Source organism: Melozone crissalis, unplaced genomic scaffold, assembly GCF_028551555.1.
Source record: "Melozone crissalis strain CALT ecotype California unplaced genomic scaffold, PUWL_Pcris_2 ptg000092l_1, whole genome shotgun sequence".
In the NCBI taxonomy this organism is placed as follows: Eukaryota; Metazoa; Chordata; class Aves; order Passeriformes; family Passerellidae; genus Melozone; species Melozone crissalis.
In genome coordinates, this window is record NW_026535869.1 from 223,788 (window position 1) to 237,153 (window position 13,366).

Below are 13,366 nucleotides of genomic sequence, written 5' to 3' on the forward strand. Positions count from 1 at the left end.
ACAGGGACAGTCACACGATTAAGTCGGTCCAAGTGCACAAAATACCGAGGAAGGAAAGCAGTTGCCGTTAGACTTTTCAGGTTTGGTTGTTTGAGCCGTATCGCTGTCCTTGTGACTGACTACAGGATGTGCCAACACGGCCCATCTTTCCCTCTCCTCTGCATTCAGTGTTGCCTTTTCTGAACTTTAAAAACTATGAACAGAATCTTTTTGAAAAGTCTCGCATCATGGTTCTTGGACTCTGCTAGAGAGCACAGACAGTTTTAACAAACAGCCTATTGAAAACAGACACAGCCATATCTCAAAGCACAGATCATCTGCCTTCCCAATCTTGTTCCACCTTACCATGAATCCAAGTATTAATACACCTCCCACCAGCTGAGATCACACATTTGCTCTAAGTCAGAGTCTCATAGACAACAGCACTTCAGGTCTATATCCTTCTGCAATCATCTTCACAAGCGGTGGGGCACAGAGCTTATGTTTCAGGTTACTTCCTACACCTTAAGATGTTTCTGCACTGTTTTCTCCCCACAGGAAAGTCACTTTGGTGACTTCTGTACTGAAACAAAGACAATTCTTGGTGGGCAGTCTGCCCCACATAATAGAAGAAAAACAAAAACCAATTCACTAAGTTAGTAGAGGCAAAATCCGCAGAAAGAACAAAAAAATAAATTTACATCTCTATCCCATTGTGTTGCCATTGTGTTCCATTTACATCGTGACTAACCAGGTCCATAAGAAAAACAAGAAAGTAACTATGAAATAAATAGATGCTGACACTTGAAGGACTTCAGGGTGTTACAATTCATCGTTTTTCCTGCTTTCTCTTCCAGCTTCTGCCTTCTCTTTTTTGGACCCTGTGTAATGAAGCAAACTCAGTTTCAACACTGCAGTCGTTTTCACAGCATGCAAAGCAGTACTGCGAGTCTCTGACATTTGCAAAATTTGCCACAAAACTTGCAGTCCACGGTAAGAGGTTTTGGGGGTTGATACTCAGCTCCACGGGGCTGAAGCCATGAACCCTCTGGCGCTGTTCACAGCGCTGCCCCGGCAGCAGGAGAGGCACAGCAGCTCTAAACAGAGCCTGTCTCACAGCCATGGGACTGGCTGCAAACTGCAGGGACAGGGGCACAAAGCAGCACGGTGCATAAGAATTCCACTCTGAATGAACAATGGATGAGCAGTCAGGGGTTCTACCATCATATTACCTCTTACAGCTAAAAATCTGCAAAGGAGCCCCCAGACACCTTGCACTGGCAGCTCCCAATTTCCAGATTGTTAGCAAAACATTTACCCACCCGAGTCTGATCCAGGCTTATCATCTATTGCTGCTTTCTCAGCTGTAGGAGGTTCCTTGGCTGGATCAATATCCTCTGGTTTGTCTATGTTTAAAGCAGAAAGAAATAGAAGTCAAGGGAGAACACACAGGAAACAAGGTGCAAAGAGATGAGGTGAGCAAAGGTGAGGTTAAACCAGCCAGCTGTGGTGCCTCAGCAGGACGGTAACAGCTCACTCTCCCAGCAGATCACTCTACAGCTCTCAAGAGAAGCACCACCAAACTGCTCCGTATTCCCCTCTGAGTGCCAAGCTTTATGTCCTCAGAAGCCCTGGAGACTGACTGGTTGCACAGGCAGATGACCTTTGGAGCTGTGACTGTGAGCAGGATCCCTTGAGAGGAACCAGCAGGAATGCTGACAAACAGCACCCAGATTTAAAAGGACCAGGGCACTTGAGACCTGAGGATCTTAGAAAGTTCAAAAAACTAAGTCCTAATGCCCCAAGAGATTTTTTTTTTTCCCCTGGGGTCCATCTAGGCCATGAACCTTTCTCATCAACAATTCATTCTACTCACTGATCTAGGACAGGACTTTCAGTATTCAGCTCAGTACACTGAAGTGCAGTCAATGGCTAATCTTTCCTAGAAGTCAACAAGCCAGCAAGACAGGTACTGACTATCCTGGGACATTAATAAATAATTTCTGTTTCTTCACAAAAAACCCAAACAAATGGTGGGGGTGAAGGACACTGCAATACATAGATTTTCCCAGCTGTCTTTGAAAACTGAGAGGAAACTCACCTAATCTCACAGTTAACTACTGTCCTCCCTTCTTTAACTCCCGTTCAATCAAGAGAAACACCACGTATTACATATGGTAATTATAATAGGGAGTGACATACATGCTCCAAGCCTGCTACTTACCTTCTTGTTTCCCCTCCGTGGGAGGGATAGTATTCTCAGTCTCAGGGGCTGCTGTAGTATTCTTGCCTGGATCAGTTTTTGTGGCATTCTTCTCCCTTTTGGGTTTGGGTTTTGCAAACTTGGCTTTATTCAGGAGATACTGCACTTCCCTGTCGAGGGCTGCTATCTTGAACTCTATATCTTTAGAGAGCAGCACAGGTTTCTCAGTAGGAGTAAGCTTGTTCTGTTCAGCCAGTGTCTCATTTTTCCAGATCTGTGGGACGCGAGGGAAGAGGTGCTTTTGGAATGCTTCTGGGTTCCAGGAACTGCTGTATATCACAGTATCTCAAAGTCACTGCCCCAGGCTATTCTGCTTTACTCAGGACAGCTCTCCTCTGTGCTACATTTCCACCAACCTCTCAGTTTACCCAGACACAGGAAAAAGAGAAACAAAGTCCAGTGCCTGCCTTTAAAAACCGAGTGCAATCAGATCACTGGGCTCCACCCTCACCCTGGAGATGATTCCATATGCAACACAGGAACCACCATTCCCCCCAGACACAATGGGGTCAGGCTGGGCATTAGGAAACACTGAAACACACAAAAGGCTTGCTGGTGGCACAAAAACAAAATGTGCACGTTCTACTCCACGATCCTGAGTGAAAGTACAGGCCATAAGGCAAACTGCCACCCCCCACCCTCCTCCAGCATCACTCCAGCCTTCAGTACCGTGGTTTCATTGATGGCTTTTTCCAGTGTACTCAGTTCCACTTCTGTGAATACCTGGTCAGACTCTGGAATCATTCGGGCTCCCCTTGTAGAAAAGAAAGCTTATTTTAGTTAAGCCAAGCAGACTGCACTTTGGCAACTCAGTGTTTACAGCTTCAGTAATACAAAAACATCACAACAACCATACTGGACCCTTCTTGCCCCCATTTTGGACAAGGGGCTGTTCACAGGTCCTGCAGAACAGGACACCGGGGAGCAGGGTTCTGCTCACCTTTTCTCAGGAACTGCCACTGACTTTGACATTCACTCTGGTCTCATTCTGATGGCAGCTCCTACATAACCAGTTGCATGACATTCCTTCCCAAAAGCCTGTCCTTACCTGAGAAAGATGGTGGAGTGATTGAGCAGACTTTCCAGAGCAGCCAGGCGTTCTGGCCACTTTCTCCGTTCCTCAACACGGAAGAAAAGGTTCCTACAAAGCTTTTTCAGCTCTGAAAGCTTGTCTTTCAGCTCCTGAAAATGGGGGAGAGGAGAAATTAATTATTCAGTTAATTTCACCACTGTATAACACTGGCAACTTCAGAAGTTTTAACTTCATTTGTTTTTCACTCTATCAAATACACCATTTCAGTGCAGTAAAAAGAGCCACATGACAAAGCTTTCAGTCAACAGGTTTCTGCTGAAGCTCTTGTAGAAGCATCAATGGCTAGGATAACTTCTTATTTTGTTCTCTGCATAACGCTCTGAGGAACCAAGAAACTCTCAAGAACCAGATTACAAAGGCTCTGTCAGTCTCTGTGGTCACTTCCACGTCAGTGACAGCTGACTGGTGTCCTGACTGCACACAGTACTACCTTTGTTGCAGCTGCATAGCCCTCCTCTTCCATCCAACTGGAAGCCTCACTAAGCTTTTTGGAAATTTCTTCTCTCTGCTCCTCTGTCGAAACAAACTGATACTCCTCTTGGTAAAGCTTGTCCTAAAAAAACAGCAAGCAATGGTCAAACACCACTGAGCCTGGAACCATAAAACAAGAGCACTCACTTGTGATTGGGGTGGGGCGCTGCCTGCACCCTCCCAAATCTGAGCTCTGCTCCTAGCATTGCCAGGAGCACAATGTAACACACCACGTATAGACGCACCCACATTCCATGGTGGTAACACTGCAACTGTCATTGTTTCACATACAATTCACACTATACACAACAGTTCCTGAGAAGTTGTAGCTTCTTTACACTCTGGGGGCAATTGTTCAATGTTTTAGACATGCTGAAGGGAAGTTTCATTTTGTATTGAGGAAACATGGGCCTGGGAAGCCTAATAGCATTAGCAAAAGACAAAACCTGGGCTCTTCAAATCAGTTTCCCGCAGCTCAAACAACTCCCCTGCACTCAGATCAGCCAAAAGCTGTGCAAAACACTTCTACTGCTCTCCTGGAATTCTCATTTCATTATATCCCTCTCTTACCTGGGTCTCAAAGATGAATGACTCCAAGCTGTTGGCTGATTTTTCTCTTTCCTGTTTCTCTAGATCTCTGATCGTCAACTCTTGGAGTCTAACATGCAAAGAGAACAAAAATCAAAAGTTAGCAAGTGCCCTTTGTTGAGCAGCACATCACACACACCAGCTTCTGAGGTCAGCAGTGCCCTGTGTGAGCCATCACCATCCCAAAGCAATTCCCTTCCTTCATCTAGAGTTCTAACTTAGCAGAGCCATTTCAAACCTACTTTTTCATTGAGCTCTTCAGTTCATCTTCCTCCAGGTCAGGCACATCATTTACATCCAGCTCCATTGTGATCTCATGGACAAGCTTCTGCTTCTTGGGTGCTTTGATTTTCTCCTCCTCTGATTTGGCAGCTGTGCTGTCACTGGAACTTTTGGACGGGTCTTCCTCTTTTGCAGTTTCTCTGCTTTCTTTGGGATCCTGTAACACAAAGTACATTCTCAAGCCAGAGAACAGATTTTCAGATTCTGCAAATTTTTTCAAAGGCAGGGCACTTCAGAGGAGGGAGAATTCCACTGAGGAAATTACATTTCTTGCATACTAAACCCACGCCCATTCCTTCAATCCAATGCTCACCTGAGGCTCTAATTTCTCGCCTTCTTCCTTTCTCTCTGACTCTACTTTTGGAGAGGCAGTTTCTTCTTGATCTGAAGTCTGCTGTTTCTCTTGTCTATGCTCTTCATCAGCACCTAGAGTATGGCTTTTCTGGTCTTGTTTCTCCCCCTGCTCTTCTTTACCTGTTTCTGCTAGGCTCTCTTCCTCTTCCTGGTCATCACAAACAAGTAAAGGGAAAACAAAATTTATGTTTGAAATGCAGAAATTCCATGCAATGTTTCACAGAACAGGTAATTCTACAGAACTGCCACAGCAAGACAAAAGGACTTCCTTCCAGTAGCAGTCACCCTGGCCCTCACCTGAACTGAGTCTGTCAGGTTCTCTCCGGTCTCTGGTGTAGGGCCACCACCCCCAAACAGGCTTGAGATAGTGTTTCCAAGTTCTGATGATGGGAGACAGAAAATTCAGAATGTTATATATCCAGAGGAGGAAAGTCATCTTCAGCTCTCAGTCATTCTCCTCACAACTGCAACGATCACCAGGGCTCCCTTGGTGGTGTAGGTGAGCTTCACACACTCCAGACTCACACTTCTGCAACCTCCCTCCGTGTCCTTGTGTGCACAGACAGCCACACATACAGTCAGACTGTGTAACTTCCACACCCCAAAGAAACACAACGCTTGTAGTTATCTCAGCCACTACAGGTAACAAAACAGTCCGTATGAATATCAAAGTTCCACATTTACTTGTCAGTGTTGACTCCTCCTCCAGCTTGTCTTCCACCAGGGTCTCAAACACTGATTCCACCTTGGAAATAGAAGCTCAGGATTAGTTTTAAGCAGGGACCAGAGAGAGGGATAAAACTGAAAATACATCAGCTGACAACCATCCCAATGGTGGTGCTTACCCGGTCAAGACTCAGTACACCGCTCTCATCCATGTTGAAGTGTGCTTTGATGCCTTTGGATTCATAGTCTGAGTGCTTCTTGAAACTGTCCCCAACTCCCTTTAGCCTCACAGTAGTGAGATTGAGAGAACCAAAAACTCTGATGGCACAGAGACAAAAGCAGAGAGACAACTCAGGATAACAGTGCTGCAGAACAGCCAATCCCTGCTCTCATTCAGGCTGGTGGCGATGGGCAACTGCAAAAAGCAGGAACTGGCAAGGCTAAAGGACACGCAGCTCCGAGAACAGATGTGCCAGTGCCAGTCCCACGCACTGGCAATACGTTTCCAGCCAGGCAAGTTGCACTGCCACAGAGCTGCTAGCCTGGGTGCTGGGCCCAACTCACCGCAGGTCATGCTGGCTCAGGAATGTCAGATCTCCGTAGTTGACATAGAACTCAAAGTCATCTGTGTAGCGGTTAAAAGTGATCACTTTGCGCTGGGGATAGGGCGCCATGCGCTGGAACAAAATCCTCTTGTTATGCTTTAAACTCCTGGATTTATCATCCTCCTCAACTTCACGAGTAAACTCCACCTGCACCACAAACAGAAATTAAGATTCAGCAACTGCAAACTGTGGCATCTTACATCAGCAGTGTTCGGCTGCTCGGCCTCAAGGCTGGGGGCAGGCAAATATTCCTCAACTGGTGTTTGCATATGCCTGGCTCCTTGGATACTGCATTTCTATTACAAAGACGACTTCCTTCTGCTTTTGTTATTAGATTAGCAGAAATCTCTCCAGAGCTTCCATACTCAAAGGAAGCCATGAGGTTCCAGCCTGGATTGCTTCTCCCATCACAGCCCCATCATACCTTGCAAAAGAGAAGGAAAACCAAAGGTTACCTGGATAGGAAATACAGCAGCATCCCGAACAATGAAGGGCTTCACCTTAAAGGCTTTGCTTAGAGCAGCTGCCTGGTAGACTGCACCCATAGCAGCAGCCTCATCAGCATTGATATTCTTGCCCAGCTCTTCTCTACGAAGCAAAAAGCAACACATATGAAGTTTGCAGCCTCTACATAAACAGCAGCTTGTCAACGGGAGACAGACTAGAAGGGGGCCTCACATACTCACTTGCCCACAGCTTTCAGCAAAACCTCCTGCACTTTGGGGACCCGTGTGGCACCTCCAACTAGAATCACCTGGTCAATTCCATCCTAGGGATTGGAAACAGTCACCTTGTCTTAAGAAAGCAATTTTGGAAAGCTAAGTCCAGGGCTTCCTTATGCTCCTGCCCCAGTCACCACGTGCTGACATGGTTCTTAGAGAACACCCACACTAGACCCTGCTGTCCCTGTGCAGGCCAGCACCCAACAGACCTCAGACAGACATCAGCCGTGCCAACAACCAGGCACCTGGGGTCAGGTCTGTGCAACAGTGACAACCTGACTGTGGCTTCAAGCCACCTGAAACATGGGACTTGATTCAAAATTACACAAACTAGCTCAATGCAACAGGAGACAGTGACACCAAGAGCTGGCTGGATATGAACAGACAGAAATCCAGCCTTTAAGAGGTAACTCAGTGTCTTGCATTGTACATCAGAGTCCAAAGCTGCTCAAGAGCTGTGGCATCCTACAAAGTGAGCATTTAACCCACAGTGACTCTCTCCAAAGGCCTGCCTCAGGTTTGGTTCAACTGCAGCCCACAACAGAGCTCAATTTAGGGAGTGTGCAAAGGAGAAGCCCAAACATCCATAATTCTGTATCCAGACTCATTCAGTTAAAACTTCAGGAGTGAGACCAGAACCAGTATCCAAGACAAAAAGAGGAAACATCGTTATTTCAAATGGAGGAGTAAAATGCTTTAAGATTAAGAAGCCCCTCCTCCAAGTCCCTAATTTCTGGTGGATAGTGCAGGGCAAGTGTGACACACTCCTGTTTGACACTGCAGCAGGCAAACTCTCTGTAGCACCAAAATCACTGTCACAATAGCAGGCATCTACCTCCGAACAGTCCTGCTAACACAACCACTGATGCCTCAATCATGATGTGGCAGTAGCTCCACACACACTAGCTTCAGGTTTGGTAATGCATTTTCTTAAACCCACCATGTTCATCTCTGCGCTACTCAGAGCCTGCTGCACGGGTCCTGGGACACGCTTGAACAAGTCAGAACACAAATCCTCAAATTCTTGTCTTGAGACTTTGGCTTTGAAGTCTATGTCATCCAGTAGTCCCTCGATCTGTCCAGAAAAAAACCCCAAAAAAACAGTCAGAATGAAATTAATTGTGGAGCTTTTTCTACGCAAAATCTTTGTCCAGTGTGCAAAAAGTTCTGGCTTTTGTAACACACAACAGACCTGACCACACTCATCTGAACCCTACCATTGCTAAGGTGATGAGAGGATGGAACATGGGTGTAACAGACAGCTTCTCTCAGTGAAAGTTTATTTAACATACTTGACACGAATAACTCTTCTTCAATCCACTCAATCACCGGTGCTACCAAGCTGAGAGGGACCACTGGGAGCGATGCTCCTCAGCAGACCTGCGCTGCAGAGGGACAGTGTTCCCTTACACCACTCCTCAACCACCCCACACTCAGCCCAAAAAATGCAGGAACGCCCAGGAGAAGGTCAGACCTGTGCCATGTGGTCGGCATTGGCACTCAGCACAGTTTTCAATCGGTTGGCCTCCTTCAGCAGCTTGGCCATGGCCCGAGGATTTTTCCGGACATCTTTGGAAGGGTGCTGCTCATTAAAGAGCTTTGCCAAGTAGTCCCGGAGACGAAGCTCCATCTCTAAACCTCCAAGAGTGCGGTCAAACCTGAGCAAAAGAATGAACAGAGGTGTAAAAACTGGAACCAAACTGAAACACAAACAAATTTCATGTATTATTTCACAAATATGCAGAGCAGCAAGGTGTCAAAAATAGGTGCAGTATTATCAGCTGTCATGACTGTGAAACAACAAAGGTTGTCCCCAAAATAACACTTTATAATGAAAGAAAGATGGAAATAAGAGATTCACCACCACAACAGCCTTTCAACAGCAAATTTCATTATATTTTAGGTAAATGCCTTATTGCCAAGCATGTAAAACAGCCAAGAAACCAATGGACAACTGTATCGAGTCCCAGGTATCTTGAAAACAGCAATATAAATGCTTTGGAATTAAAATTGCTGGGCTGGGTATGCACAGCACCGTCCTCCTTATTTGGCAATGCATTGAGTCCACTGCATTTTCATTCCTCTCTAGAAACATACTCCTCTTTTCCAACTGATACACTTAAAAGATTACATGCAATGCAATAGGTTTACGTGGTTTGAGGCTAACAAAGGAAAGCTTAAAGCAAACTAAGTATGCTGGTCCCCTCCTAGGCTCCTGGAAGTTCTCAGCTACCTTCTGTAAAAGACAGCAATACCAAAATTATTCCCAGCTAAAGCCTTCTTGATCCCCCTCAGCCATCCAAATTACTGTAGTGAAGCTTCACTGCAAAATTCTACATGATGAAGATTGTGAAACAAATGGTTTCTTTTCTGAGACCTGTGGGATTTCTACAACTTGTGTGGAATTCTTACCCAATGCCTTGGATCTGCAGTTGAGGTTGGGTTCCCGAGTCCTTAGTTTTCACTGTCTGATAAGTAACAATAGTACAAACAGTGCTTCCTGCTCCCATGTCGTAAAACATGATATTCTGGAAAGAAAAGACGGGACAGTGAAGCAGAAACACCTGGACATCCCCCCACAAATAAGTAAAGAACCTTTCAGTGTGATACAGGCCACAACTACCTACTCCCTGGACTACTTTATACCATTTTTGACCAAACACGGGTGATGTTCAGGGTCATGTTTGACAGAAGGAGACAAGAAAACTTCTAATCTATTTCACAGTCCAAAACCCAAAGTTTTGCTCTTTCTTCAGCCTCAGGTAAATCAAGTACTTTTGAGTCAGTGTTCCAATACTTCAAGTAATTGCTGCTGTTATTTTCCCCAGCTGATGGGCAAGGAACAGGTTTACAAAATGGGAACTTCCAGGACCTGTCCTCACTCCAGCAGCTTTCAGGCTTCACCATACATGCACACAGCGTTTAATCTCTTTGTCTTATTGACAAACCACATGAAAACAGAGGAGATTGCTTGATCAGCAGAGTCTACTTCAAGTTCCTTGGATTTCTTCTGAAGCACTTTCTCCCCTGCATGCAGGCAACTTGGCAGGACTCTACGCATCCCTCAAATGCGCCTACCTGTGCCGTGGCATTGATGTCTTTCCTCCTAAAAACCCCGTAGTTCAGCGCTACAGCCGTGTTGTCGTTGATCAGCTGCAGCACCTTGAGGTCAGCCATGCGGGCGGCGTGCAGAACCGCTCTCCTCTCGGCTTGGTTGAAGTAGGCAGGAACTGTGATCACTGCATCTTTGATGGGCTGCTCTGAAACAGTTGCAGGGAATTCCGCATCAGTGGAGCCACATGCAAAGACTTGTTGAGATGGAGTGACAGCAGCAAACCCAGAGGACCAGAGGCAAAGACCCACAAAGAATGCAACCCTGCAGCAGTAGCCAGGATCCCTAGGGATGAATCTCTGTATCCTGCTGAAACCAAGCAGACCTGGCATATTCACACAAAGCCACAAGTCTACTGGCTACTCTTTCACGTGTCAGGATACTCTCAAATGCTCTGGGCAGACTTCCATTCCAACAAATACTATCTTCATAGAGCCTTACACTGCCACTGCATCATATTCACCCTCCAGTAAAAAGTCTTTGGACTGGCTGGAGTGTCACTGACCACATGACAAAACCTCCTAGTAATTTATCCACTTTTCATTACTATGGTATTTCATTAGCAACACAGCATGAAATACACACGACAGCGTCCTCTCTGTTAGCAAGTCTCACAGCAAAGAGCCATTTTTGCTCTTTTAGTTCAGCTCCAACAGCAAGTTTCCATCCAGAAAAGCTACAGCACAGCCTTCACAGAGCCATTTCCACCCTCCCCAGCAGCCACATTCCATATGCCTCCACTCCGATCATACACATGATAAAGAAAACACTTCACTTTTCTCCAGAGATTGCTTGTAAGGCTCCTTCATTGCAAGGCTAGGTGGTAAATAGAGATAGAGATCCAAGATCCCAAACTTGCATCATATTAGAAACAAATGATAACTGGATAGCTTCTAAGTCTTGCTTACAGCCCACAGCTGGAGAGAACCAATATCCTGTTTCCAAAAACATTGGGTTTCTGAATGCTTTTGTTCTCTCCTCAAATCCTATAGTGCATGAACTCATGCACACATAGACAAGAAAAAGCTAAACCCTTCCAACCTGCAAATTCCTCAGCCAGACCACGTGAATAGTTCAGGACCATCCCCAGCATCTCCTCAGGAGAATACCATATTGTTCTGCAATGGGAAAGAAAATGATGGCATCAACAGCAAGCTGCAGAAGCCTGGTAGCTGACATCCATCCCACAAAGAACCTAAAAGCAGCCACTTACGGGGACAACTTGAAGATAACAGTCTGTCTGGTCTCATCCTTCACCAGCTCGTGCTCTGGGAAGCGGGACTGGTACAGCGCCACGTGGGGATTATCGATCCGCTTACCCAGCAGATCCTGGAAGTATCGGAACGCCACCTTGGGCGTCCTTATGGACTGCAGGAAAAAACACATCGCCCACTTGCATCCCTTCAGTTACACTGCCGTCAAAGCAATCCCTCCTAGACTACGTGGAGAACATCTCCTGCTGTGGGAGTAGGAGCACACAGCCCCTACACAGGGCCAGTAACGCATCAAGGAGATGGGGCGCGCAGGACAGCAATAAAACACTGTCTCAGACGTTTGTGACAATGGGGGATACGTGTATTCTGCAAACAGGAACTCTTACCATCCCCAGCGCACCATCACCAAAGAGACGCTCATTCTCCTTCAAGGAAACAGCCACAGGTGTTTTCCTTCGTGACTCCCTGAGAACAGAGAGGGAGGAATAAACCAGTGGAAAAGGTGAACATTCCAGTCTCCAGTGAAGACAGATGTTGTTCCCATTCCAGAAGGACTAAGGGAAGGTGTTTGGAGAGGGGGGCCAGCCTCTGCTCAGGTGAGGGGCTACTAGAAAAGCCCCCCCCACCACCACTTCAGTGCTTTTGATGAGACTATTTTTGCTTTCCTGCCCATAAGCAAGGCAAGACAGTTCCTGTATTGTATCTAGCACTGCTGAATTTCAGAGAGGTGGGTGAGAAATATCCTTGTTATCTCCAGACTCCCAGAAACCGAAGATGTTCCTAATCATATGCCCTCTCTCACCTGCAGATTCTTCACTCAGTGGCTTGAGGATGGGCTACAGCAGCAGCTGAACGCAAGAGATTTACCCGTGTTACAAGTGCGGACTTTGAAACAGCTGCAGCAAAACAAACCTGGCTCTGGGCTCCCTTAGGGGAACTAAGGATCAGGGAACTGGGTGCCCTTTTGGGTTGGCACCACAATGTGTTCTAAACCACCTGGTCTTTCAGCACCCGCTGGACAGGTACCCAAAGCGCACCCGAGCACCTTAAAGGTGAGTTAACAAAGTGCCCTGGAGGATGCCCCGTAGCCCCCACCCGGGCCAAGACCGAGTCACAAGCCTGCGTGGGAGAATGGGAGCCTTCCTCCGGCAAGAGAGGAACAAGGACGGCCTGTCCCGGCCAGCCTCCCCCGCCGCCCGCTCCCGGCGCTGGCGGGGGGCTGCAGGACAGGCCGGATCCCCCCCGGGACCCTCCCGTGGCCGCTCACTTGTTCAGGACGATCTCCATGGGCACTCCAGGCTTCACGATGGCGATCTTCATCGACTCGCTGCCCACGTCCACCGACATCACCGCCACAGGCTCTGGAGACAAACCCTCGGTGAGAACCGGCTCCCGGTGTGGGCGGCCGAGACAGGCAGGGGCCCGGACAGGGCGCTGGGGAGGCACCCACGCACCGGCCGCTCCTCCCCGCCGGCCCCACACCGTCGGCGTCGCGGCCCAGGCAGGGAGCGCCCCGGGAGCTGCCGCCTCCCCGCACCGTCGCGCACGTACCTGCAGCGGGCAGGAAGCTGAAGAGAAGCAGCCAGGGCACCGCCCGGCCGGGAAACCGCGCCATGCTCTGAGGGCACCGCTCGGCGGGGCTCGGCTGCACTCGGCTCGGCTCGGCCCGGCGCGCGGAGCAGCCCCGCCGCGGCGGCCCCGCCGTCTGGTCCCGCCCCCGCCGGCACGCGGCACGCGCCCATTGGCGCGGCTGCCAGGGCCGGCCCCGCGCGCCAATCGCACATCGCGCGCAGGCCCATTGGGCCACGTCGGGGGAAGCCGGAAGCCGTCACGAACGGGAGCCGCGGCCCCATTGGCCGAGAGCAGGGGGGGCGGGGCTGCGGGGGCCGCCTGAGCGGCGCGCGTGCAGGCACAGCGCGCGCGCTTGCGCGCGCGTCACGGCAGCCGAGCCACGTGCGAGCCGCCTACACCGCGCGCGCCCCCTGGCGGCCGAGAGGCGCCTCGCGGGCAGGCCGCC

At 48.4% G+C, this 13,366-nt stretch overlaps 1 protein-coding gene across 1 annotated transcript; it reads right to left on the bottom strand.

Moving 5' to 3' along the window:
* Positions 1 to 301: 301 nt before the first annotated feature.
* On the bottom strand, positions 302 to 13,036 carry HYOU1 (hypoxia up-regulated 1). Its single transcript, XM_054291411.1, has 24 exons — positions 12,901 to 13,036; positions 12,617 to 12,710; positions 11,736 to 11,814; positions 11,349 to 11,503; positions 11,177 to 11,253; positions 10,102 to 10,283; positions 9,436 to 9,551; positions 8,498 to 8,681; positions 7,964 to 8,098; positions 6,988 to 7,070; positions 6,757 to 6,889; positions 6,261 to 6,448; positions 5,876 to 6,014; positions 5,715 to 5,775; positions 5,328 to 5,410; positions 4,990 to 5,178; positions 4,637 to 4,833; positions 4,377 to 4,464; positions 3,766 to 3,888; positions 3,291 to 3,424; positions 2,912 to 2,996; positions 2,204 to 2,456; positions 1,302 to 1,385; positions 302 to 860 (listed from the first exon to the last, which is right to left on the bottom strand). Exons 1-24 carry the CDS (start codon positions 12,962 to 12,964, stop codon positions 802 to 804), a joined length of 2,985 nt encoding a protein of 994 aa, XP_054147386.1. The 5' UTR covers positions 12,965 to 13,036; the 3' UTR covers positions 302 to 801.
* Between the last annotated feature and the right edge of the window lie 330 nt (positions 13,037 to 13,366).